This window comes from Rousettus aegyptiacus, unplaced genomic scaffold, assembly GCF_014176215.1.
Source record: "Rousettus aegyptiacus isolate mRouAeg1 unplaced genomic scaffold, mRouAeg1.p scaffold_m13_p_5, whole genome shotgun sequence".
In the NCBI taxonomy this organism is placed as follows: domain Eukaryota; kingdom Metazoa; phylum Chordata; class Mammalia; order Chiroptera; family Pteropodidae; genus Rousettus; species Rousettus aegyptiacus.
The window spans coordinates 4,118,839-4,145,170 of record NW_023416308.1 but is presented as its reverse complement, the minus strand read 5'-3'; the positions used below and the strand labels follow the sequence as shown (position 1 = coordinate 4,145,170).

The window sequence follows — 26,332 nt, the reverse complement described above, 5'->3', positions numbered from 1 at the left end:
CTGGTAAATGTCTCCCAGCCAGCTCTGGGTGGGGTTGGGCAAAGAGTCCCAATGAGTAGCATCTGCCAACTTTCAAGCTATGGATGATTTTCAAACTGTCAGCACGAGGCCACTGCACACAGAGTTGGGAAGTGCAGGCCTGTCAGCCAGCTGTCCCCAGCAGGGACCCACCCTCGGGGTACACTGAGCAAACTCGTCCTGCTCAGTCGGGCAGCCTGCACTGGCATCACCTGAGTGGTCCAGGGACCCACAAGCCCTGGACTAGACGAGGCCATCCCGGACTAGCAGCGCCCTCGGGAGCCTGGCAGGGCAAATGTAAAGCATCTCTCGAGGAAGCTAACTTCATCCTAGGCCTCAGCTTCTCCCTTTAAATACATTTGAAAATACAGCGTTTGGCACGGTCAGGGAGAACCAGGCAGATCAGGAGGAAATAGGACGCCATGAGCAAGAACCCGCAGAAACAGACCCTCAGACGCTTCAACTGTTAGAATTATCGGACACCAAAACGGCTGTGCTTTATTGAAAGAAAATTTTAAGTATCTTCAGGGGACAGGAAACTATAAAAAGGGGCAAACCAGATTCACGAAGAAGGTCTGTAGAAAGCTTTATGGTTTAATCAGAAATACATATTCCTTCAGGGGCCATCTGGTAATACGAATGAGTAAAGTGACTTGGGTGACACTCTGGCGACCTGGAGGGGCACAGGCCTCCTCAGCCAGAGCCGATGGGTGCCCTGTGGCACTAGGGCCCAGTGCGTAGACCTGCTCTTTCTAGTGAAGTTGATTTCTTTTCACCGTCTGTGTTAAAATACATATAACAAAATGTAAAGGGCACAGTTTTGAAGTGTACAGTTCGGGGGCATCAAGTGGTATTCTCCACGTCGTGCAACCATCACCACTGTCTGGTCCCAGAACTTTTTCAGCGCCCCAAAAGGAAACCCCGCCCCCATTAGAAGTCACGCCCTATTTCTCCTCCCCGCCGGCCCCTGGCAACCACCAATCTGTGTTCTGTCTCTGTGGACTGGGCTCGCCTACGGATCTCTGTAAATGGAATTAACACGATATTTGTCCTTCTGCGACTGGCTGCTTTCACGCAGCGTGTTTTCAAAGTTCGTCCACGTTGTAGGAAGGGTCAGCGCCTCCTTGCTCTCCACAGCTTACTAGACACACACATTTACCCATTTAACCTCTCATCAGTTGAGACTTAGATTTTTAATATATCTTCTTAAAATCGAATTCCATATTTTAAAACGATCTGTGTGGCCCTAAGCACGTGTCTGCCCACCTGGCCCCATCAGAGGGCCGGCAGGGCGGGACCTGCTTTGGGGCCTGCTGTGACATAGTTTTTCCTAGGCAACCCTCTGAGTGATTCTCTATTTTCACTTTTGGAACTTGTGGTGAAAGACAGGCCCTGGGAAAGGCCCGCGGGGCGGCCTCCCACTCCGTGACCCCTGCAGGGCCAACTGCTTGGTCCTAGAGTGAACGGGAGTCAGAGAGCTAAGGATGGCTGTGACCTTGAACTTCCCAGTGACTCAGTTTCCCCATGTGTAAAAGGACTGGTGCTGGGCTAGTTTACCTTCCGGGTCCCTGCACTTGCTGACAGGGTCACTGCCACTGTCCCCAGCATCCATCTGGGTGTGAGTCAGCTCTGGTCAAGCCAGTTTAGCTGCACCTGAACACCAAGATGCCGCGGCACTGGGTGGTCCTGGCAATGACAGTCGGCTCCACAGAGCTGTCCCTCCCCGCCCCCAGGACCGGGAAGAAACAGCCTCAACTGTCCTTGTAGGCTGACCAGTCCATTTCACCCGCTAGGGTCATTCGTGCGGGCGCAGCACCTGCTCTGCGGCGGACACCTAAGTCAGAAGGGGCTTACGCTGACATCGTGGTTCTCTGACAAAGCCTCTTCGAGGGCCGTGATCTGGGGGTGGGGGACGGGCGGGGCGGTGCCAGATAGAGACCCCATTAAAACGCAGGTCACTAGTGAACTTTTCATGCCGAAAGCTATTTAATAAGCTGTTTAATAAGCTAAGGGTCTAGCAGCACCTCTCCTCGAACCCCAGTTTTCCGAGGGGCTGAGCAAAGAGAAGTGACGTCCCAGCTCGCGGGTCCACACGGGGCAGAGGGGGCCAGCCTAGCTCTGTGTTTCTCAACTCTCCCCAGGAGCAGCACCTCGCGTTCCGAATCGCCGTCTGCAACTCCGCGAAGTCCAGAGCCCCGCAGGAAACTTGCGTGGCTGCACCCGCCGCCGCAAGCCGCCGGGCTGGCTCCCGAGGAGCGCGCCCCCTCCGCTGCCCGCCGGCCCGGCCCTGCCCCGGGGACCCCGCGGCACCTGCGCCCCCGCCCCCCCCCCCCCGCGGGTGAGGGTCCGCCCGGCGCCCCCTCCGCGAGCCCGGGGCCGGGCGGCCCGGCGCCCCTCGACGCCACCTCGGGGCGGGCGGGAGGCTCGCGGCGCGGCCCCGCGTCGGCGGCGCCCGGAGGCCGCGCTGCTCCCCCTGCTCCGTGCAGCTGCCGCCCGGCGCTTGCGCACTGGGCCCGGGCGCGCGGCGGCCCCGGCTTTGTGTGTGTGTGTGTGTATGTGTGCGAGTGCGTGCGAGCGTGTGAGTGTGTGAGAGAGAGAGCGTGTGTGTGTGTGTGCGCGAGTGAGTGAGCGGCGGGCGGGCGGGCGGGCGCGAGTGTGGCCGCCGCGCGGCGCGAGCAGGACCCGGCGGCGCGCTCGCAGCCTCTCTCTCCGCGCCAGAACCATGTCGGGCAGGTCGGTTCGAGCCGAGACCAGGAGCCGGGCCAAAGATGATATCAAGAGGGTCATGGCGGCTATCGAGAAAGTGCGCAAATGGTAAGCGGAGGCGCCGCGCGCCCGCCGCGCGCCGCGGCCGCGCGACCCCGGACCCCGCTCGCAGAGCCGGCGGGCGCAGCGCCCCGGCCGCCCGCGGGCCCGGGACTTGGAGAGGGCGGGCGGCGCGCGGCCCGGGTCACCTGCGCGACGCGGGGGCCGCGGCCGCTGCCCAGGTGCGCTCGCGCCCGTCGCCCACCTGGCGCGGCGGCGGCCGCCCGGAGGCGGAGGCGCCCGGAGCGCGGCGGCGGGGCGGCCGGCAGCCCCCGCCGCGGCGCTCGGCTCCCGGGAGGGGGTTTCGGGGCCGGCCCCAGAAGCCATTTCGTTTTGTGCAAGTCACATGAAAGCGGCTTCCCGCGCGCCGGGGCCGCGACGCCGGCGGCGGAGGGGAGAGCGCGAGCTCCATTGTGCAGCGCCGAGCGGGCCGCCGCCGTCGCCGTCTCCTCCCCGCGCGCCCCGGGCGGCGCAGCGCCGGCCCCCGCGCCCGCGCCCGCGCCGGGCCTCCCGCCCTCGCCGCCTCCCCGGCCGGCCGGGCGGCCGGCTCGCTCGCTCCCCGCCTCCCAGGCCCGGCGCCCTCGAGTCTGCGGAGTTTGCAGAGCGCGAGCCGTTTAAATTTAGCGCTTTGGGCTGCCTGGAGCGAGGGCTCTTGGCGGGGAGGCAAGATGGGGGCGAGCGCGAGGAGGGGCGCTGCGGGGCCCCGGGCACCCCCCGCGCCCGCGGCGCCCGCCCGCCGGGCGCGGGGCCCGGGCGAGCCGGGGTTCGGGACCAGAAGCCGGTCCTGGGCCGCGTCTGCCGTTCCCCGACCGGCAGCTCGTGCCTGTTTTGCGAGGGGAGCCGTTGTTTTTGTTCTCCGCGCGGGGGCAAAGGGAGGCGCGGGGTCGGCCGCGCGTGTTTCTCCAGCTCGCGCCCGAGTGGCCAGCGTGGCCTTGCTGTAATTAATAGGGCTGGACGCTCGCGCGGCCTCGGCGGGCTCTGACGCGGAATCGGCCCGAGGGCCAGGCCCCAGACGCCGCAGATCGCCAGGTTGGGGCAGACTTGTTGAAAACTCCCAGCTCCCTGATTTCAACTTTATTATTATTATTATTATTTTTTTTTTTTTTCCCACGGCTTCAGCAGGGTCAGGGAGAGAGAGGAGTAGCCACGGCTTTCCCGGGTGTCAGCGCCCATGGGCTCGTCCTGACCCTTTATTTAAAGCCTGAAAACTGGGCAGGCCCCCCGCGGTGGGCTATGTTTATGTTTAGGGGTGTCATTTCTTGAGTAATGCCTTGGTCTGTAAAAACCACAGGGGGCAAGGATCCAGTCTAGCCGTGTCACAAGTTAGCTGTCCTTTCTGAGTCAAACCCAACAAAAAAAAAAAAGGCAAGAGGAAAATCAATAAAGTCCACGTGCTCCTGGGCCTCCTATGGAAAGGGCTGTCTGCAGATGGCTGGATGCCCGGCCGAGGGCTGGGTTTGGCTCCGATGGGACAAAGAATTTTCAGAACCATGAGAAGGGGAGGCTTTCCAAAGTTGAGATCCAAGTCCTCGGCGTTGTGGGAGCTCGCCTAGTGTGCAGGACACCCCCTGCCAGACCGGAGCCATTTAAAAATGGCAGAAACAGCTGCAGGCCAGAGCACAGAGGCAAACCAGCCCACAGCCCCCTCTCCCGTGGGATTCCCAGAAGGAAGGCCGGAGTTGTCCCCTGCTCTAGCGCCTGTGCCAAGAAAGAACTGGGGCCTGGGCCTGAGTCTCCTCTGCCACCGGCCCGGAGGTGAGGAGGGGGCTGGCAGGAGGCTGCCTGTCTGTGCTCCAGGCGGTGTGGCAGGACCTCCTGCCCCGGGTTCCCACCCGGCTCTGAGAGGCCCCTCCACCCTGACAGCTGCTCCCGTGGGGCAAGCCTGCCAGCTGCTCTGCGGGGAGGGCAGATGGAGCTGTGGGGTTTTCCACCCCGCCGGCCTGCCGGCCTTCCATGCCGCTGAGCCCACTGCAGGCCAGGCCTTGTTTGGGGGACGGGAGGAGAATCCATCTCCCTCTCTCCTTGTGTTTCGGGAGCCGTGTCCTGTCCTCTCAAGACCTCGGGGCTGGGCTGCCACTTCACTTCCTGGCCATGACCTTGGGCAGACCACGGTGACTTCTCTAACCGTGGCAGCAAGGGGGTCCTCTGCCACTTGCTCACCCTGGCCCCCGTCATGTCCCCAGCAGCACTTGTCCCTACTCAGGAGCTGTCATCAAATGTCTTTATCCTCAGGTGGACTCTGTAGAAACTTGCATTTTGTTTATATATTTTTTTCCTCCGGCCTCTTCTAAGCAAGAAAAACTTGGCCTTATTTCTTGGGGTTCCCCAGCCCCGAGAAGCCAACTCTCACCTTCACCATGCCTTTCAAACGGGTCTTCCGGTCAGTCCTCCGGACTTCGGGCTGTTTATTAACTGCGTGGCCGCCAGCCACGCAGGTCGCCGCTGGCTGTGATGCCGGGTTGCCAGATTTAGCCAATAAAATTACAGGACACCGAGTTAAATTCGAATTTCAGATAAACGACGAAATTATTTTATTTAATTTTTTTTTGTAGAGAATTTTTATATGAGTTTATTCGAGCCAAATTGACGATATATGCTGGCGGGCAAGATCTCAAATGCCCCGGAGAATAACAACGAAATAATTTTTAAAACAAAAAAATTTTTTTTAGCCTAAGTATGTCCCATGCAGTATTTGGGGCATACTCGTACTGAAAACATTATTCACTATTTATCCGAAATTCAAATTTAATTCGAAATCCTATATTTTCCCCAGAGGCGAATGGAGGTATCTGGCATAACATTGAGCCTGGAAGCTTGGGGTGGTACTTCTCCCAGGCCCAGTGACCGGTGACAGCCCCCACTCTGCCAGCCTCACCCTGCCCCTGCCCCTGGATAAAGCCAGCAGCCAGCGCGGCCACCCCGTCCTAGCTGCCGGCTGCTCCCCCTGTCCCTTCTGGTGCCCCAGCGGGGTGGGCCAGTGAGTACGAGACCGCCAGAACATATGTGGCTAAAGGAGGGACAAAATGGTGCCCCGCCCCCCTTTGGGAAACTGGGTGAGGAGGCCCAGTGTGAGCGGAGAAGACTAGGGGAGGGAGATCGGCTTGAGCTGAGAAGTAGGCTCAGGCTGGCGACCCCCGGGCCTTTGGTCTGAAAGGTCCCTCAGTGGCTGTGGACACAGGACTTTCTGAGGACTTCCCACTTGTCCTTGGGGGAGGGGCAGGCCTGTGGCTAGGGCGTCACCTCAGCTCCTCTGGAGGTGCCCACCTGCTGGGCACAGGGCAGGTCCAGCGGGCCTGGGCCTAGTTAGGGCAAGGCTAGCCAGCGGCCAGGCCTCCTGAGGCATCGGGGACTAGCCCTGGGACGTGAGTACAGAGTGAAGGGTTTAGAGCTGTCTTCGAGGGAAACAGGTGACCCCAAGATGGTCTCGCCCTTGGACCTGGGTGGACCTGGAAGAACATTGGAAATTGGCCTTGGCCCGGAGAATCTGGGATGGGTGCTTGTCGTTTGCATAGGAATCCGAGCTGAGGAGGAGTGTTTGGGGCTCGAGTCCTTCAGCTGGGACCTCGTTTAGTCCTTTCGTCTGGGAGTCCAAGTCTGATGGGAAAGAGAGGTACTTAAGGCAGGCTGGCTACCAGGGGCCGTCAAGGCAGCAGGGCTTAGGGCGCGGCCAGGGGCAGCGTCACGGCGAGACTGGGGTGCGGCCTGCTGGTCATGGTGAATCTGGGTCCAGTGCCTGCAGGTGGAGAGAGCTGGGGGACCTGGGGGAGCCACAGAGCCCAGTCTGGACAGTGCCGTTGCTCCTTGGGGGGCCTGTGTGTCCCTTGCGGTCAGATCGAGTTTTTGTAAGTAGCCAGGAAACCGGATCTCTATGTCGTCTGACTTTTCTCTTTTAAGTTTGGCAGTCGATTCAGATTTTTTAAAAGTACCACTCGGGCTGGATGAAACACACCTGTTTGCAAGGTAATAACTCAGCTTAATGTCCCCGCTGGGGGTGGGGGCTGTGTGCCCTGTGTGATGGGCCGGGGGGGCTGTAGTGGGAATTCAGCTGCTCCTCTGAGCCACTGTGTGCTTCGCAAGCCGCCCGCTGGATGAGACACCTAGGCTCACGCGACACGTCTGTGGATTTTCCTCTCTTCCTCCCTGGCGCCGGCTCAGTGGCTTGTGCCTGAAGTTCGGGGCCCCGTCTCTGCCTGGGCGGCCGCCGGCCGGACAGCGGGCCCGAGCGCGGGCTCTTTACGCCCTCCCCTCTGTCCGGCAGCCCCGCCGTGTCCACACCTAGACATGCAGCCGAAGCGCGGTGAGTTGGGCGCTCGGGCCGAGGGTCGCCAGCTGGGGCAGAGTGACAGCCCGCCTGGCCGCGCTGAGCTCATCACCCGCAGAGCCCGTGCCCACCCTGGGAAGCACCTGCAGACGTCCACCCTGGCTCAGGTGTGACGCGCACCCAGCTCTGGTTCACTTTCTGCCCTGAAGGGCGCCTTGCATATTGCAAATTCATCCCTTTTTTTCTTTTTAACACAATCAAACAGGAGATTTACTGACCTACTAGGGCCCAGGCCGGGGAAGCCAGTCCAGGGCTTGTGAGTAGTAGGTGCCTTTGGTCACTTGCGCGGGGTTCCAGCAACGTGCACTTTTGTCCCGCTTCTGTGACCGGTGTGGCCTACGGGACAGCGTCTTCGTTTTCACGGGTAACAGAATGGCAGGAGGCGGGTGGCCGGGCTTGGAGCCCGTGTCCAGTCCTGGTTCTGCCGTCGACTCGCTGTGTGACCGTGGACTGGCGCGGTAACCTCTCTGGGCCTCCCGTCTCCTCATCGGTCAAGCGGGGTGGTAGTCGTCCACGTTTCCCAGGCCTGGGGCGATCTCTGGGAGGGACGGCGTGTGACCAAAGCGCTCGGCACGCACCTCGGCGCGCGAGGGCCATTGTGATTGTTGCTCTGTCGCTGGGACTGCTTCTCGGAACACCCCGTCCCTTCCTGGCACTTCCGATCGCTCGGAATGGAGCTGAGGAAAGACCGGGATTGCGGGTCGTCCGTTTCGCCTCCAGGAGGTAGGAGGTGGGTGGGGAGCGACTGAGATCCCTGCCTTTACGTCCTCCTCTCTGGGCTAAAAGGGGCAGGGCCGGGGGCCGAGGAGGCCGCTCCGGACAGCAGAGCAGCAAGGAGGGTTCGATGACTTGACCTCCCCGTGCCTCAGTTTCTTTGCCTGTCAAAGAGGGAAGGCGACAGTGCCTGCCACGTGAGCTCGTGGGAGGATTAGAGCAGGCGTGAACAGCTTGGAGCACCCGGAATGCACTAGCGTAATCCGACACCGAGGTCTGGCCCGGGCGGCTGAGAAGGTGCGAGACAGCTCACGGGGGCGCGCATGCCTTGGGCGGTTCTCGGGTCTGGTGGAGCCTCGTCGCCGAACCTGCCGAGGGCTCCTGGCAGCTCTGCCACCTGTACCAGGTGTGTGTCCGGCCTCGACATCCCGCTGTCAGTCCCTGGAATCGGCTCACTTCCTCCTCGAGCCGTGGACAGATCCTCTGTGACCTCCCGCTTCTCCCGAGATGGCAGAGCCCGATATGCGAGGAGCAGGGACCCCCCCGGAGCCACACCCGCCTGGCTTCGCGTCCCAGCTGCGCCTCGGGCGGGTTCTCCCGGAGCCGAGGTGGCCTCCGGTGTGGGGCCTCTGGGCATCACTCGCCATTCGGGGACAGGAAGTGACGTGACCCGTCCTACAGACTGCAGGGGGTCAAGGACAGAAGTTGGGGAGGCTGCAACCGTCATGTAGAGAATGGCGATAGCTCGGAGCAGAGCGGAGGGGAGGAGGGGGTGGTCGTTTCATCCTTATGAAAGCTGGTCGCCCCTTTTCCTTCCTGTGGCTCGTGAGTTTTCTCCTCGTTCGTAAACCTGCCTCTAGCAGCCAGGAGGGGGCCCTGGACCCTGTCTCTGGGGAGCTTAGGGTTTGGCCGGGCGAGGGGGCGGGTCAGACGTGGGCCGTGGGAGCCGAGACCCTGAAGCAGGTGCCGTCTTGGGGCCAAGGAGTGGGGCCTCGGAGCACCCTTTCAGCCGGCCGCAGCCCACAGTTGGGGCCGGGCTTCCCCGTCACAGCCCCTCTGTATCAGCGCCTGGGGACCTCCTTGGGCCGAGGCCACCGCACAGCCTTGCTCTCCCGCCCGCCCTCAGCTGCGCCCGATGGCAGGGCACGCCGGGTGTCCACTTCCTCCCACTGACCCCAGACCCCCGTCACAGCCCCCTCCCCCGGGGGGGCCTGGCTGGCCCGAAGCCCCCTCCGCGGCCCTGTTCGCTGGCGCCGCGGGGCGAAGGCCGGAGGATCCTGGGGCCTGGTCCTCTCCTCCGAGGATTTGTCACCATGGCAGCCCCTCTCCCCCGGCCTTGCCACACATCTCCTCCCGGCAGCTGGACGTTAACGCACGCTGTCCCACGTGACCGTCACCGCAGCCCAGAGGCCGACAGCCCCGCGTGGTCTCACGGAGGGGACGCTGAGCTCAGATGGGTGACGTGAGGTGTCCAGCGGCCCCGGCTAGCGAGCAGCAGAGCTGGGGCCGGAACCTCACCCGTGGGACCTGCCGCTCACAGTCCTGATCCCAAGCAGCCTCTGCATCACATCGTCCCCGAGGGAGTGTGGCCGGTGACCCCGCGGGGTAGGGAGCAAGGCCCTGACCCCAAAACCCCTGGTAACAGGCTCTTCTTCCTCCTCCGTAGGGAGAAGAAGTGGGTGACCGTGGGTGACACATCCCTGCGAATCTACAAGTGGGTCCCTGTGACGGAGCCAAAGGTCGATGATGTAAGTATGAGGGGCCAGCCCCCTGGGGTGGGGCTGTCCCTCCGTGCGCCCTCCCACGAGGGCGAGAGGGGCCGTCCGCTGCCCACCACGGCAGGGGCCCAGGCCGAAGGCCGCTCGGGCAGCAGAAGGACCTGGCTTAGGGCCGGAGGGGCTGCTGCACCCGTCTCCACTCCACTTGCACCCAGCCTCAGTGCGGCCCTCGGAGAGGTGGGGGGTGTCCCCTGCGGTCATCTCTTCGGGGCCGAGAGCCCCACGGTTTGCCCGTGGGGACGCACCTCGGGGCAGCGGCGTCCCCTCCCCGGGCACCGTGGCTTAGCTGTGCTCTCTCCGCGGATGGAGAACCTTCCGAGGGCTGGAGCTGCTCGCGATGGGTGGCCCCAGAGTGAGAGACTTTGGTGCGGGGACGTGCGGGCCACCGTGGGAAGCTCCAGGAGGACTGGCGACCGAGCCCGTTACAGGGGGCCCCAGTGGCTGCGCTTGATCTTAAGGAAGGATCGATGGCCGCGCCCACGGCGCGTTTTCTGTGTAGCGGCTCCCAGGCCACTCACTCCCAAAGACCCCGGGGCAGCTACTGCCACCTCCAGTCAAAGCGCAGAGCGGCCCAGCTCCAGGCCTTCGCTTGGGCCGTCCCCCGGCCCGGAGCGCCTTTCCTGGTCCTACGAACACGGCTCCCCTCCAGGAAGGTGGCTCACACTAAGCCACCCGGCCCCATTTGCTCCCGCGGGTGACGCGGGGGTCGCGATGGGGTTAGGTCTCTAAGGGGCCGAGAAGGTGAGGCGCAGCCGCCCTCCACCAGGCCGAGGCCCCGTTCTTGACCCCGTGGCGACAGGCTCGCCCCCGTCGGTGGTCCCGCTGGTGCCGGCCCGGGCTCGTGACCTCGGCCGTCACGGCGCTGGGCACCGGCTGCTCCGGGGGCGGAGCCGAGCGTGGCCGGGCTCCTCGAGGGCTGCCCCGTCTGCGGCTTGCACTCATCAGGTGTCTTTCCAACGCTGCTGCGTTAGAGAAGACGTGGTCCCTGCTCTCAAGGAATTTATAACCTCGTTGGGGGGGAGATAATTATAGAGCCGCACGAAGCAGACGTGAGCGGCGAGCCGGCCGCGTCGTGATCGGGGCGAGAACGTGGTCGACGGGGGCGGTCGGGAGGGACAGGGCCGCTCCAGGCTGGGCGGGGGCCGCGAGGTCAGGGGCCGGACAGGCCTCTGCGAGGAGCCGGTGCTGCCGGCCAGGCGGGCCCCGGTCCCCTCCCCCGTGCAGCGAAGCCGCAGGGTCGGGGTCCTGGGGTTCGGGCCACAGAGCGGCAGCGCCGTGGCCCGCGGACGGCCCGAGCCCAGCACGTCCGCGAAGACGGTGCCCGGGAAACGCCGGTTCGCTGTCCCCGCCAAGCCTCTCCCTCCCTCTGTGGTGACGGCGACGGGTCCCATTCCTGGCCGAGTGTCCGATCCCCCGGGAATCGTGAAGAAATGCCAGTCCCTGGGCCCCGCCCCGGACAGCGGAGTGCGAACCTCTGAGCGCGGTGGCCGGGACTCTGCATTGCGGGGGGTTTGGGGGGGTTTGGGGGGGAGCGTTTCATTTTCTTTTTTTAAACACCCAGTTACAACATGGTTACGCCATTTCTTTTTCTTCAGAACGCTCGAAAGTTTTGTCCTTTTGAAGAGGTAAAAACAAAACTCAGACATCCCTTAAAAAAATTTTTTTTTTTTTTAAGTGGAGGTGATTCACCTGCTGTTACACTCACGCTGGTAAAACCCCGGGTCGGCGTCAGAGTTTTCACCGAGGAAACTCTCCGGTCGCCCCCCCCAACCCAAGACCCCAGCAACCGCCGTTCTCCTCGCGGTGGGCTAGGTGTGAAACGTTAACTTTGGATTCCTGACGGCATGCTTTGTTACAAACCTGTTCCCGTCACTGTGCCCGCCGCCCCCGCCCCCACTCGGCTTCTTTCCTCCACGGCAGCCAGACCCTTCCACGGAGACAGCAGGACCCTGCGGACACCCCCGCACCCACCCCCGTCCGCTCCCCGACCCCGCGTGGTGGCCTTTCATGCCGCACCTTTGCTACACCCTGGGGCTGTCGAGACGAGCTGAACGTGGACAGTTCGGTAGATCGTTCCCCACTACCGAACGAGGAGCCGCCTTGTTCTCTAATGGTCACGTCGCCTTACATCCAACGAGGGGACCTTAACGCCCCTCTCACCAACGCACACAGTTGTTTCTAAGACCGTTCTCTTCCAGTTGTGAAAAATGGCCCACAAGCGTCCCCTCCCCAACCCCCTCCCCAGCCTCCCTCTGCAATGGGAGAAGGGCAGCTCCGGGGCTTAACCAGTTTGGGAATGTGTGAACTCTGTTTTTCCGTGGCTGACCTGCCACTGCTGAACCCAGTGCCCATGGCCTTCCTGCCCCAGCCGCCTCCCTCCCCTGGGCTCCCCGACGAGGCCTCTAACGGGAAAAGTGGAAGTGCAGGTCAGGGAGAGCCCTCTGGGAACCTGGGGGCGCCAAGATGGGTCAGGAGAATAAAACCTTCACGCCGCCCCCCAGGGTCTCGCTCCACGTGCGGGTGACTCGGTCTCTGCTCCACTTCCTCCTGCAGAAAAACAAGAACAAGAAGAAGGGCAAAGATGAGAAGTGCGGCTCGGAGGTGACCACGCCGGAGAACAGCTCCTCCCCGGGGATGATGGACATGCACGGTGAGCCGCCCCCGCCGGCCGCAGGGCCCGCCCCGGCCAGGCCCCTGGGCTGAGGCTCAGCGCCCGCTGCGTATTGTCTCAGCAGCAGGTCCGTTCACATTCCAGGCGAGGGGTGGTGGGGCCAGGCAGGGCCGGGTGCTGCTGTGCCCGGGACGAGGCTCCATGAAGGAGAAGAACCTTCCTTGCCCAGGCCAGCACCCCCCGAAACATGAAGTGACACCCCCTTCGCGCCCCACGACGGAAGTCTCTCGGAGATCCTCTGTCTGCCCTGTGTGGCCGGCAAGATTCTTGGCTGCATGTGTCTCTCTTTCCCTCCTCGGCCTATAAACGACCGAATGTCCCATTTTCGCATTTTGCTTTGGCCGCTGGGAAGCTCCAACCTGGATTTCTGGATTTCTACGTGCTCATCTCTCTGGGGCCCGACTTCCTTGGCTGTCTTATTTCAGAAGTTGTAACCAGCGTCCCACCGCTCAAACCCAGGCCGGAGACGCGCCTCGGCCAGCCTGCACTTGTCTTGACATTGCTGGTGTTTAATTTCCTTTTAACCTTTTTTTTGTTTTAATCTGAGAGGAACGGCACAAGACGCTAAACGTATGACTCCCTGAAATGTTCACACGCCACACAAACCCACATAACCCGGCCAGGGCAGGACAGAACCCAGCAATCCGCCCCACCCCCCCGGTCGTCTCCGCCCCTCCAAGGAAAACCCCCACCTGACTTCTGACCTGAGAGAGTCACACGTGCAGTTTCTAAAACACTGACTTTCTGATACTGACAAATCAGGAAACGTGCGTTTCCGCCATCCTGGGAGAAATCAGATTCGGCAGCCTTGGAGGGATGTGCACTGCCCCTCCAGGCCACCAGCAGGGGCACTGTCCCTTGGAGTAGGGGGGCGGGAGTGGCTTCCCCAGGCCTCCCTGGCTCACCTTGCTCTGTCACCTGCCTGGCCTGCTGGTAGAAGAGCTCACAGCACTTGCCTTTCTCCATCTCTCGATGCCAAGGTCAGCGTCCTTGTGTTTTGGAGAACTCTGAGCCTTTCGCACGACGTGGTGGTATTAGAGAAGTAAGAACGTCGCAAAGGAGTCTTAGTTTGTTCGCGTTTCTAACCCTCCGGACCCAGGGCTGTCTCGTTCTGGGGAAGGAAGGCCAGCGAACCTCCCCGTCTGCCCAAACTGGCTTATCTGGAAAACGAAAGAGTCTGGTTTTGCAGACGGTTAGTGTGTCAAGAAGGCCCCCGCCCCCCTGGCCGTAGAATCATCGTCAGGATGCAGTTCGTTTTCAGAAGCAGGTGTTTGGGCCAGGCTGTGACCTCCCTCCCTGGCGTTGGCCAGCACTCCAGGCCTGGCTTGGGGTTTGGGGTGAACCACAGAATTATAGGTGAGGGCCTTTTAGAGCGGGGATCCCACCTGGGTTCAAAACCAGCTCTCCTGGGACCTTCCCCGTCCCCATAGCGGCAGGGTCCTGGTCTAGTAATTTAACGCGCAGACTTTGGGTTTGTCTGTATTTAATCTGTCACATGGGTATAGTAATGCCTACTTCGTAAGGTCATCGTGAGTATTACATGAGATGATTTTTTTGAAGCCTTGGCATGTTAGTAGCCGTCACAAGGCGCCAAGCATTTTGCTGAGTGGACCCCGATTTCGTGCGTTGCCTCTTTTGTCCTAAGAATGAGCCCCATTGTCCAGATGAAGACGGTGAGGCCCAGAGTCAGGAAGTGTGCAGGTGCCGGGGCCTTGGCAGGCCACTGGGAAAGTCCCGACTTGGCACTCCAGACGCAGACCTAGAACGCCGAGCATGCCAGGCGCCATGCTCTGTGCAGCTTCCAGCTCCCGGGGGGCAGGGCAGGACGTGGGCCGGGGCTGGGGGGAAGGTGGGGGAGGGGGAGGGGGAGGTTGAGGGAGGGCATTGGCCGCCAGCTCTTTAGTCTCCAGGACTCGGCCGGGGTCGGCCCCTGTACCAGGGTCACGCTGTGAGCAGGCCACCGGGCCAGGCCCGGGCAGCTCACTCGCTAAATGTTAATGTTTATTGTCACTCATTAACACAGCCTCATGCTGGGACCCGTGGGTCCAGCCTCTCTGCCTTCCTTGCTTCCTTACACACACGCACGCAGTATCTTGGTGTAGGTAGGAAGGACGTTTAGATTTTTTCTCAAAAGGTAAGTCAGGAGCGCGTGTATCTTTTTTTGTTTGTTTCTTTTTTCCCCCAAGTCCCAGAATTCACAGGAGGAGGCTTTGTGTAACTGGCCCCCAGAGTGCGCTCCACGTAAGAGGCACTTTACCCAGCTGGGGCTGCGTGACCGCCCGGCTGGCGCTTCCTTGGCAGGGTGAGGGAGAAGCAAGATAGGGCTGGGGGTGGCGGGGGCCAGCCTGAGCCAGGCGGGCCTCTGCTGCTCCGAGCCCCGATTTCCCCCTCGGTGACAGCACCGACCTGGTGGGTTGTTGAGAGGGTTGGGCAAAGCGACTGTAAACATTCTTGCCTGGTGCCTGATACACAGTAGGTGCCCAGGACGTGTGGATCTGCCTCTCCCCTCCCTGCCCCCGCCGCCCCCCCCTTCCCCCCACTTTCACAAAAATGGCCTTGGTCTCAGGTGTACCGCATGGCCCAGAAAAGCAGCGTGAGATTACGGTGTTATTTTTGAAATCGCTCCTTGAGGATCTACAGGTTGAGATGACTCTCGGTGCCCAAGAAAGGGGGTCCGGTGCAAGGGGCCGTGTGCCCCGGGACCCCCAGCTCTGCTTCCAGCCCAAACACTCGTGCCATTTCTCAGTTAACTTTATTCTCTTTTTCCCTAGGTTTCCACTAACGTTACACCATAATTGTCGCATCTGTTTCTTAAATGTGTTGTGTGTGTTTTAATTGAAATACAATTTACGTATAAAAATGCACAACTCTCGAGTGTGAAATTCAGGGAATTCTGACAAGTGCGCGCGGCCCGCGCCAGGGCGTTTTAAAGTGCGTTTTCCACGTCGCCGTCTTTACGTCTGTGTCTAAACGCTTGAGCGCCCTTCATAGTTAACGACATTTCTGTATACCCAGTGTGCCTCTGTCACTCCTAACAGAATTAATAATCATTTCTCGACATCGTTTAAACTTTGGACTGTATTCGAATTCCCCAATGGTCCCAGAACGTCTCTTACATTCAAAACGGGATCCAGATAATTCTCTCTCATCACGTTTAGCTGTTAGGTCTCTTCAGTCTCTGTAAACTCCAGTAATCTGTCCTTTTTTTTTTTTTTTATTGATTTGAAGGCCCGGGCCGGTCGTCCTGTGGCGTGGCCCACTTGGGTGGTTAATGTGTTCCCTCCCTTTTGTTCCGTGGCGAGTGGCCGTGTGACCCGGAGGCCTGATCGGAGGCAGCGTTTGGGCGAGGGCCTCGCGGGCCGGGCCTCGGCTGCGGCGTTCCCTCACAGCCAGGTTTGCCTGGTTTCCCCACACAGACGGAGGCCTCAGATGTCCCCCGAAGACGTAGGCCGTGCCAGGCCACCGTCTGCGGCTGGCTGCCTCCGCGGGGAGCCCGTGCAGGCGGCCAAGCCCGGCTCCCTGACCCCTTCGCCTCACAGGCCGGGCCGTGGGGGACGGCCTTGCATGCCAGCTCCCCGGTATGTCAGCCACCTCCGTTCCTGGGAGGGTGTCCTGCCGCGGACACCAAGGGACGTCCCCTGTGTCTGTTTCTCCCCCGCGCAGATGACAACAGCAACCAGAGCTCCATTGCGGACGCCTCCCCCATCAAACAAGAGAACAGCAGCAACTCCAGCCCAGCCCCTGAGCCCACCCCGTCCGTGCCCGGCGACGGCGCCGACAGCAAGGCCGACGAGGCCCCAGCCGAGGGGAAGGAGCTGCCCGGGGCCGAAGGTACGTGTGCCTGGGGACCCCGGTCCGCCTCCAGGTCCCGCAGCCAGGGGACAGGCCACATGCCGGGCCCCCAAAGGCCAGGGCAGAAGGACGGCAAGGCCTGGAGGGTCTGTCCTCGGGGCGTAATTCAGATATCATGCGATCCGGTGTTCGGACAATTCGTGCTGTGGAGAATTATAAAGAAGAGAGGAGGATGGGGAGCCTTGCCGCGTTATGCGGAGTATTAGGATTGGGTGGTCGGAGAAGGCCTCACCGAGCAGATGAGCCGGGCGAGGAAGCCCCGTGGGTAACGGGGAGAGGGGGGCCTTGTGGGCACAGGGAACCCGTGCAAAGGCCCTGGGGCCCGACCGTGCTCGGTGTGGCTGGAGGGGAGCGGGTGGGGGGCTCAGGCAGCGGGAGAGGTCAGAGAGGAGGCAGGGCCGCAAGTGTGGGTGGCCAAGGCCACTTAACAGACCCTGACCCATGCCCGCTGGGACGGGAGCCACTGGGAGTTCAGGGTCATGGTCCGAGGGGTCACTTTGGTCGCCGGGATTGAGAACAAACAATGGGGGGGGGGCAGGATGGAGCCAGGAGAGGGGAGGGGATGGCGGAGGCAGCAAGAAGTGGTGACTGGAGAGCATGTGCGTGTGTGTGAGTGTGTGAGTGTGAGTTTGTGTGTGTGTGTGTGCGTGCGTGTGCGTGCATGCACACGTGGATGTCTGTGGATGTTCTGAGGCCTTCGCACTCCCCTTGAAGGAAAAACTTCAAACCCAGCTGGCCCCCGTCTTATAACGGTTCGACTTACGGGTTTTTGACTATGACAGTACGAAAGCCTTAGGCCTTCAGCGCAAACCGGACTCTGAATTCCGACCTTCTCCCGGCGCGCACCATGCGGTGCGATGCCCTCTCGCGAGGCAGTGCCGGGTCACCCGGAGCCCTGCAGGACCAGGTGTGGGCCACGCCCAGCTTCTGCTTCCTGTCCTCGCTCCCTGGCCGTGGCCTCGTGGCCTCGTCACTCCTTGTTTGAGGTCTGCGTCTCCTTTGCCCTGAAGTGCCAGGTCAAGCTCAGCCGCAGGAAACATATCTTAGGTTAACGCTTCCTTCCACAACGACATTTTGGTAACCGCCGGCTCCACGAGTCTTGCAGGCCCAGGTGGGAACCATACCAGATCCCCTTCCGGACACCCCAGGCCACTGGGCCTGCATGGTTGCCCGGCCTTGCTCAGGCAGGACCAGCACAGGGGTTCAGGCCCACTTGCCCCCGCCAGGGGCTGCTGGGCTTCCCAGGGGCCGGCAGACCCCCCTCCTTCCCCGCGGCCTTTCAGGTTGGGGCACACTGCCTGCCTTCGGGACAGGGCGGGTTGGTCGCCTGCTGTTGACCTTGGTTTGAACTTGTTTACTGCCGAGTGAGTTCAGGGAATGACATAATGTTCAAACTCCCTGGACTAAATTTAGGCCCCAGGAAAATAATTTCCCCTGGGCGAGGTTCCAACACCGTCTTGCTGCAGGAATCAGGCCACCGTGCCGAGCCCTGGCTCCGAGGCCGGTCCCCACGGAGCGCTCGGCCCGGGCGAGGGGTCAGTGTGACTCTCGGGGTGACCAGCCGCCTTCGTGGTCTACGCCTACATCTGGGGCGCCACGTCCCACACCTCTCTGCCGAGCCCACTGCGTCGGGCTGAAGGGGAACTGTCGTCAGGGAAGACAGTCACAGCCGGAGATGTTTCTCAAAGCAAACACGTTACGAAATAGACTATAATGCTGTCGTGGATTTTTTTTTATTATTATTATTGAGATGAAATCCACATAGCGTGAAACTTGTGTTAACAGGTCGCAGGTGGCAGAAAGTGCATTCACAGCGTCACACGACCAGCACCTCTGTCTAGTCCCAGGATGTCATCAGCCCAGTGGAAACCCCGTCCCCCTGCCCCTGGCACCCCCCACCTCTGCTTTCTGTCTCTGTGGATTCGCCTCTTCTGGACGGTTCACAGACACGGGGTAGGGTGCCCGATGCCATGTGGCCGTTCGCGGCTGGCTCCGTCCACTCAGCGCCGCGTGCTCGGGGTCCGTCCACGTCGTGACAGGTGTCCGGGCTCCGCTCCTCTCCGTGGCTGCGTCGTGTCCCGTCGTGTGGGTGGGCCACGTTTTGTCCGTCCCTTGCATCTCGTCGTTCACACTTGGGCGTTTCTCGTCTTCTGGCCCCTGTGAGTGGTGCTGCTGGGGACATGTGTGACCAGCGTTCGAGGACCTGCTTTCCGTTCTTTTCGATCCGTAGCCAGGAGTGGAATTGCCGGGTCGTCTGGCAATTCCGTGCTTAGTTTTTTTGAGGAACTGCCATTAACGTGGATTTTAAAGGTAACACTAAAAATGTCAAAGAAATGTCAGGCTTATGGGGAGTTTGGTTCTGTGCCCTCGGGGATCCCTCGGTTACTGCCATCTGGGGTTATTTTGCTGCTCAGGTACTTTTCCTGTCCTTCCATTTAATCCTCACCGTGACTCGACAGGGAGGCTGTCGTCAGCCTTAATTTTAGGGGGTCGGGGGTGCCAGGGTGGCAGAGGCAGCGTGGGAACCCAGGTCTTTTCTGTAGACCTGGTGTCCGCCGAGGTGGCAGCGTGTTGGGGGAGCCCAGCCCTGGCGGGGGTGGGCCCCCGACCCGACCCCTGGCAGCAGCGGACCCCAGCTCAGACCCTGCGGGGTGTCAGGTCTGTGGGCACTGCCCGTAAGAGATCACGACCGCTGCCTTGGGGAGTGAGAGCATGTTGGCAGACACTCACCTGGGACGGGCCGATAGGTCAGCCGCCTGGGAAGGTGGGGCTGCCGCCTGCCCTGCTCCCCAGCCCGCCCCCCCTCCCCTTGCCAGTCAGGCCCCTTTGCCCCCCACATTGCTTGCTTGCTGAAAAACTTAAGCCTGGATTCCTACCCCCCCCCCCCCCGCCTCCTTTGTTACTGCTCTGCTTCAGGAACCCCAGAAAGTAAGGCACTCTTGAGTATTTTAGAGCGCGTAAAAAAAAAACAGGGTGGCATATGTTGTTGGGGCCTCGCATGCCAGCTGGGGCCCTGGGTGGGGTGTCGCTGTGTTGGCTCCTGAGCTCCCCAGCTCAGCGCCCCAAGTAAGCTTCAGGTGAGACCACAGGTGCCTCTTCCCCCAGAGCCGCACCCCCTCATACCACCTGCTGTGCCCCCGCTCCTTCCCTGCGCTAAAGGAAGAAATAGCCCAAGACACGGGCAAAACAGGATTCGTCGACGAGGTGGCTGCTTGCGAGGAGCCTGTGCGGCCATCTTGCATGTTCTCGTACTTAGAGAATTTTTAAAGACATGAACAATTCTTCCGAAATGCCGTGCGATCCCAGTCTGGGGAGCGAGGGGGATTGTGTGCGGGTCGCCGGGGAAACATCTGGAAAGCCGGGACTAAATCGATCCTCCGAAATGTCAGCCGGGTGGTGGCCGTGGGCAGGGCGAGATGATCGGCAGCTTTAACTGGTTTTTTAATTTCTTCCCCCCCTGTCTTTTCTGTTTCATTGCGCTGCCGGTCAGGACAGCACCCACACCGTTCCGGGAGATGTTTGCGGAGGACCCGTTACCTGTGCTGGGGGCGGGGGGGCGCCGGCGCCCGGGGAGGAGGGAGGCGCCGCAGCCGGAGCGGTTGGAGTGCGCTGCGTCCACCAGGGGGCGCTGCGTGCCCGCGGCGCAGACTCTGCGGCTCCCTTTAGCTGTCCTCCAGGGGCACGTGGACCGGGGTGCAGGCAAGGGCGGGAGGCCGCGGGGCCCGCGCCCGTCCGGCCTGGGCTGCCTCAAACGACATCCCTGAAAAAACCAGGCAGGAGGCGTCCCGGACCCGGCGGCGCACGGCGGCCTGCACAGACCGCCGGCCCCGAGCGCACCCAGCTCCCGGTATTTTTAGCAGTGGGTCCATCTGGCCCCGCGGCTCACGTGTCTGAAAACAGCTCCTGTCACCCTGTTCTTCCCTCAGATGCTTCCGACGAGCAGAATGCACAGTCTCCAGCGGAAAACTCGATGAACAGTGCGGAGAAGGTCGAGCGGCAGCCGCCCGGAGACGCGGGGCCAGGGGCGGAGACGTCCTCAGTCGCTCAGGTACCTCGATCGAGGTCTCAGAGGGGCAGCCAGAGCGGCCGGGAGCCTGCTGGGGTGTCGGGGGTACGTCGAGAGGTGTTTCGTTACTTCGTTCTCTCGTGTTCTCGTGGGACGATTGGCACTTCCGGGTGCGTCCTTCCGTGTCCCACCCCGGCCCTGGGGCTGTCCTGAGGACGAGGCATTGCCCGGCCCTCCCGCGGCTGCGGGAAGAGGCAGGCCGCCTCGCCCCAGCCTCAGCTTTGTCACTCTGCTTATTTGCGTCCACAGAAGCGCTGCCCGCTCTCAGAGGCCCAGAGCCAGCTTCCTTCAGAGCTGGGCGGATACGGTCAGCCTCCTCGGGGCTGCGGGAAACAGGCTTCGGAGCCGTTTTGCAGCTGACCACTCTCCTCCCCCTTCCTCTAGACCCCTTTCTGGGTCATCACTCTTTGTCAGAATCTGGCTTGAATCAGACAGTGCGGAAGCAGGGGGCCCAGTGGATAGGAACAAAGAAAGGTCCCGGGTTCGAATCCCAGCCCCGCGCCGAGCTGCGGCGTCTCCAGCTGCCAAAACGGGGTGCCCTCGGTGGAGCCGGACCCAGGTCGCGCTGTCGAACGTCAACCGAAAAAGTTTCCCCTTTGCTGAGTGGTGTCCAGTAGGCGCCTCGGGAGAAACTGACAATAAATTAGCAGCCGGGAGGGCAAGGCCGGGGTGCAGCAAGGCCTGGCGGGCACACCGCGGGCAGAACCGTGAGCCGGGCCTCCCCAGGGGACGAGCCCCAGACTTGGTCTCCCGCATATCCTGGGGTCTGCACCTCCCTCTCTCCTATGGGACACTCCCCAGATGCCCGGGACACACGGCGCGTGTCGATGGAAGCTACGCCGGTCCCGGCAGGAAATGCGTCGGAAGGGAACTGGCCGAATGGCTCCGGGGCCGTGTAGAAAACAGGCCGGTAGGCAGCTGTCCGAACGGGTACGGTTGGCCTAGGTACAGATAAAAAAAGTTAATGTTCTCGCCATGCAAAATGAGGATAGCGAGCCACAGAGCCTCAGGCCTAGCGTGAGCCCGTTTGATTAGAAATAAAAATCAGAGCTTCGTGGATGGTTTGTAAAACCGAGGTGTCAGTGGGGTCTCGGGGCCTCTCGAACTCAGTAGAGGAGAGGTCAGCTCAGCTGGAGACGTAGACCCACAGCCTGGAGGCGTCTAGTGCGCCCCACCCCACCCCGACATCTGGGCAAGCCCTGGGGTCTTCCATTCTCAGGTGCTGCCTCCTCCACTGCCGTTTCCGGGGGGCCCAGACCTGAAATTAGTCCTCCTCCGCTGTTTTTACGCGGAGACACCCACATTCTCCCGCAGAGCTGCTAGGCGTGTGAGTGAGCAAGATGGAAGATGCGTTGCTGGAAGGCAGACAACTTGGCAGGGAAGTCCGGCCATTCCTGTTTTAAAGACGAAGGGAAGGGTCCCCACGCCGCCCCTCCAGCAGAGGATTCCCCCGCCCTCGCTGTAGAGCCAGGCTCACTCGCGAGTCTCTTCTCTCCTTCATTCCCTCTCCCTCCCCCGCGCTGCCTCCTGCCCCCTCTGTTACCGCGAGGTTCCCCTCTGCCCTGCCAAGGGCTCCGCAGAACCACAGGCCCTCCTCCTGGACAGGATCTCGGAAGGCAGCGTGGCCCGCGTCCTCCCGTTACGTCTGGATTCAGCTTTTGTCGCTTCCGTGTTAAGGAAAAGGGCAGGGAAGACAGAGGCATCTTCTTGTCTCCCTGTGTCCGTCATCTCTCCCTGTGACACCTGCTCTCGGGCCCCAAGAAGCTCCTCCACGTCCTGTCTCAAGGCCCCTGGGTCTCTATCTAACAGTAACTAACTGGGCACCCACCGTGCGCCGGGCTCGGTGCCGGATGACGGAGGCCCAGGGTGAAGCAGCAGCAGATGAGGTCGCTCCCTGCCCTCACGGGGCTCGTGACAGGGTCGGGGAGGCGGAGGCCCCGCCGGGATGCAGCAGACGCGGCGGACTGCAGAGCCGCCCTGTGTGCCGTGGGGGACCGGCACAGGGCGATGCCCGGAAGCGTCTGGAAGGAGGAGGGATTGGGCCGGGAGGGCCGGCTTTCTAAGCAGAGCGAGCCACAGGTGCACGGGCCTGGAGACAGGCGTGAGCCTGCGGAACAGAGGGGACCCACTGTGCGCCAGCGGGCGACACGAGGTGCCCGGTTGGCGTGGGTCCAGGTCCCCAGGACCTTCCCGGCCCGGCGAGGACTTGGGTTCTCGTTCCGAAGTCAGTGGGGAAGCGTGGGCAGGCTTCAGATGCTACGTGCGAGTCTGCGGAGGTGGCCTGGGCTGTGTCAAAGGCCGTGTAGGGTGGCTGCGGAGCGGGCTGCCACGCCATCCAGGCCAGAGAGGGACGGTGGCGGCTCGGGAGCAGACGGGAAGACGGGTCAGAGGGACCGGCCGAGAGGCCGGGCGTGGGAGTACGGGGGCAGAGAGGGCGCCCGGGCACCGTCCGGCTCCTTCCCAGGCAGGCGGCACGGCCGACGGACACGGAGCGCGGGCTGGGGTCAGGGAAGTCGGGGGCGGGTCTCGGGCGACGGGGTCAGGTTGGCGATGCCTGAGACAGTCGAGCGGGACAGTCGAGGCAGAGGCGGGTGAGCACGTGCCGAGTGACGGGACTTCTTGGGAGTCCGGTGACAGCTACGCACCCTGTGCCCAGAATGAAACACATGCAAACATTCCCCACCCGCCGAGCATCCGCCCCGGGCCAGGCACCTGCGCTGGGCCCCGCGGGGGCCATTGTCAACTCGGCACGCTTGGTCTTGGGGCTTGGAGAGGTAAACTTGAACCTGGTGCGTGAGTCACTACCCCGGCAGTTAGCGACAGATCGGAGGACGTGCGGGGTGAAGGGGAGGGGTGCTTAGGGGCACATGGGCACGAAGCCGGGGCGACGGCGGCAGGCGGGGGGGCCCAGGGGACCCGCGGCCTGGGGACCGCACAGGCGTGTGGGCCCCTCTCCAACGTCACGGCGTGCTCACCTGCCCTTCTCTCCTTCCCCGAGGATTTGGAAGGGGGGCCGCCCTCGAAGAAGATGAAACTGGAGGCTTCGCAGCAGAGCTCCGAAGAGATGTAGGCGCCCGGTTCCGAGTCCGGTCCTCGTTTCGCGGGAGAGCCGTCAGCTGGCTGCGTTCCGCACCTGCCCCCCGGGCCAGCCCTCGGGTCAGAACTGCTAACTTTCCACGTTTACCAAGTGCGAATCCAGGAAGACTGGAGGACGGCGTGACTTCTCAGACACTGAAGGACTCTCCGCTGTGAAGCAAGAGCACTCGCGCCTCGAGGCGGCCGCCGTGCGGAGGCGGGCGGGCCGCTCAGGAGTTCTGCGCACTGTCTCTGAAGCCAAGATCTGCGTTCGCGTTGCTGCTGTATCGTTCCCAGCCCCCCCCCCCCGCCCCCCACTTCTCTATTTAATGATATAAGCTATTCGAAGGTGGCACCCATCAGGAATCCGCTTCTCGTCGGGGCTCTGCTGTCCCACCGATCCCTCCCGCTTTCTTTTTTTGTGCCTTGTTCCCTTGAGGTGACCTCTGGCATGTTGTCCCGGTTGTTTTGCATCTCCCTTTGCGAAGTGCCCTCTCAGTTCTGCGGAGGCGGCCACTGCCCCGGCCCTCGCATCTCGCGCCTCCCTGCCCTGGGACTTCGACGGGAGCAGGCCAGGCAGGGAGGGAGAGAGCCAGAGGCCGCAGAAGAGCAGGACCTCCGCGGCTGCCTGACTTCCAGGTGTTGGGGGGCGGGGGGTCTTGGGCACGCCCCGAGCCCCGGCCGGGGGGCAGCACCGGCCTCCAGGGTCCGGGGAGCCTCAGATGCCAGGCCCTGGCTACGCGATACGCTCGCACTTCCTCAGGGCATCTGAGCCTGGTGTTTCCGAGCGGGCCCAGACGGACACGCGGAGCCCTGAGGTGGCCCATGGCTCCGACGCCGAAGCGGCTTCTGTGGCTGACTGCGGGGTTGTCTCCCGAAGACAAGGGAGGTCGCCCAGGGCGGCCGGGAGCAGCCGGCAGGAACGGGCCGGGCTGCCTTTTCACAGGACAGGACGTTGCTCGGGTTTCGCGCCCACAGGGACCCGCTGCCCTCTGCCTCCCTAGGTCCCCCGGCCGCACCTCCGGGGGAGGCTAGGCGACAGACCCCGCAATCTGCACAGACCCGTGCGAGCCGGCTGCTGGATCCCGTCTCAGTCCCAGGACGTGCCCCTCGGTCTCTGCCGGGGAACGGGCCTCGATGGCGGGGCCTGGAAGGCCGGGGGGCAGGCCGGCCCCGTGGGGTCGGAAAGTGTCTCCCCCCGTCCGGGAAGGGGTGCCGGCCTCCCCGCCTGCCTGGGGCAGCCTCCTCTCACTAACATGGACCAACTGCCGGACCGTCCGGTTCTGAGGCTTGGTGGCTCTTAGTTCCTTACAGACTTTTTTCCTGAGCTTTCTTTACTGCACTGGAGTTCCAACTCGCTTTGAGTTGTGTGGTGGGGGGGGAGAGGGTGTGGGTTCCGTTGGTCTTCTTCTGTTCTTGTTGTTTTTTATGTTTATTATTATTATTAATTATTTTGCTAATCGGTGCATATGCAGGTACCACCTTTGACTGTGGATCTCTCTCTCTCTCTCTCGACCACCGTGGGAAGTGTCTGCCAGGTCCAGTTTTCTAAGAGTTTCTGAGGGTGTGGCTCTTTACCTTTTTGTTTTCTTTAAGGAGCCAGTCTATTTCCTGCACTTCAAGAAGAATCAAAATGTTCCCGAATTTCAAATACCTCATGCAAAAATGTCTCCTGAAATAAGGGAAAACAAACAAACAAAGGACAGACTTTGGAAATCTTAATGTTGAAGTTAGTGATGCTTGAGAAAGGTTTGTCTTAAAACAAAACAACAACAAAACACAAACACCCTGATGAGTTTTGCCCTCAGGCGGTCGGTTTGTGGAGAACTGGGCTCTGCAGTTACCTCTCAGCGAACCTCATGGCGGCGGCGGCTTTACCTCCAGCTCCTGTAGAGTTAACAACGCTTTTCTTTGCAGCAAAACTCCATTTTAATGAAAGATGAATTCCAGCGTTTCTTTCCTGCTCTTTTTTGCGGAAACGAGAGGCGACAACCAAGACAGCTGAAGGAGAATCCCATGTACACACGCTCACGCACACACGCACGCACACACACGTCCACGGGGACAGCGAGGCGGCCAGGGCCCCCGCCCCCCGTGCCCATTCCCTGTGAAGTGGCCTCGCTGGACAGGCAAGGGGAGTCGACAGGGTTGAGGATGAAGATGCCGTCCTCGACACGAGGCTGTCATTTAGTTTTTCTCTGAAGTGCCTGAAGGTAGGAATGGGCCGGAGGTGGGGACCGGCCGGGCCCCGCCGTGGCCATGCCAGCCGGGCAGCGCGCCGGCGGCCCCGGGCTGGACGCTGGCCGGGGCCCGCAGAACCCCACACGTGCTTCCGACCCGGCCTGCCCTGCGCCCGCGCCTCTCCCACCGCAGAATCTAAGACCTTTCGGCCACCGAGCCAGGGCGGGGTCCCAGCACGCCTTCCGAGGACACACCGGGCCCCAGCGGCCTAAAGGGCTCCCAGGGCAAACGGGTTCCCCAAAAATCTCCCAGCTGGGGGAGCTGCGGGTACACATTCCACAGAGTGCTGGCACTTACACCCGTAACCCAGAGGGCAGTGGAGCGGCTGACAGGGTGGTGACCCCCCCATCGCAAACGGAGTCGTGGTTTGGAGTGTTCGTTACCGCCAAGGACCCGGTTAGAGGTGCAAAGACCTCTTTTCATGTTATCTGATTTTTTTCTTTTCCTCTTACAATTTTTTTTTTTTGGTGTGTTGTACAGCAGTATAATTTTTCACTTTATTTATTCCATCAGTAGATATGGTTTGTACAATGTACAATGATTCCATTTCAGAAAATAAAAAAATTCAAATCATGACCGCCGTGTGATTTCGTAGCGTTAGAATGAAGTCAGACTGATGGTGAGAATGTCCCTCACGGGCTGCTCTGGCCCCCTGCTCGGCTGTGTGGCCTTGACTTTGTACAGGACCCCGTTAGCTTCTCGCACACGGGGAGGGAGCTGCCGTCGTTAAGCGCCCGTGGGTGCTGCGGGTGGGTGTCGTCAGCCACCTCCTATGGGGGCAGCAACAGCAG

At 61.7% G+C, this 26,332-nt stretch overlaps 1 protein-coding gene across 3 annotated transcripts; it reads left to right on the top strand.

The window, feature by feature from the left end:
- Positions 1-2,529: 2,529 nt before the first annotated feature.
- BCL7A (BAF chromatin remodeling complex subunit BCL7A) lies at positions 2,530-26,117 on the top strand. Of its 3 annotated transcripts, none has more exons than XM_016153817.2 (6): positions 2,530-2,832; positions 9,525-9,606; positions 12,190-12,286; positions 15,971-16,138; positions 20,086-20,207; positions 23,224-26,117. In XM_016153817.2, exons 1-6 carry the CDS (start codon positions 2,741-2,743, stop codon positions 23,293-23,295), a joined length of 633 nt encoding a protein of 210 aa, XP_016009303.2. In that variant the 5' UTR covers positions 2,530-2,740; the 3' UTR covers positions 23,296-26,117. The 3 variants fall into 3 exon arrangements, with proteins under 3 accessions (XP_016009303.2, XP_016009302.2, XP_016009304.1); XM_016153816.2 differs by lacking the exon at positions 2,530-2,832 and adding an exon at positions 3,632-4,578; XM_016153818.2 differs by lacking the exon at positions 2,530-2,832 and adding an exon at positions 4,600-8,264.
- Positions 26,118-26,332: the final 215 nt, after the last annotated feature.

Coding starts and splice junctions, on each gene's coding strand:
- BCL7A (XM_016153816.2), top strand. CDS start 4,232: ATGGAAAGGGCTGTCTGCAGATGGCTGGATGCCCGGCCGAGGGCTGGG. Junction 9,607..12,189: donor CGGAGCCAAAGGTCGATGAT/GTAAGTATGAGG, acceptor TTCCTCCTGCAG/AAAAACAAGAACAAGAAGAA. Junction 12,287..15,970: donor GGGGATGATGGACATGCACG/GTGAGCCGCCCC, acceptor TCCCCCGCGCAG/ATGACAACAGCAACCAGAGC.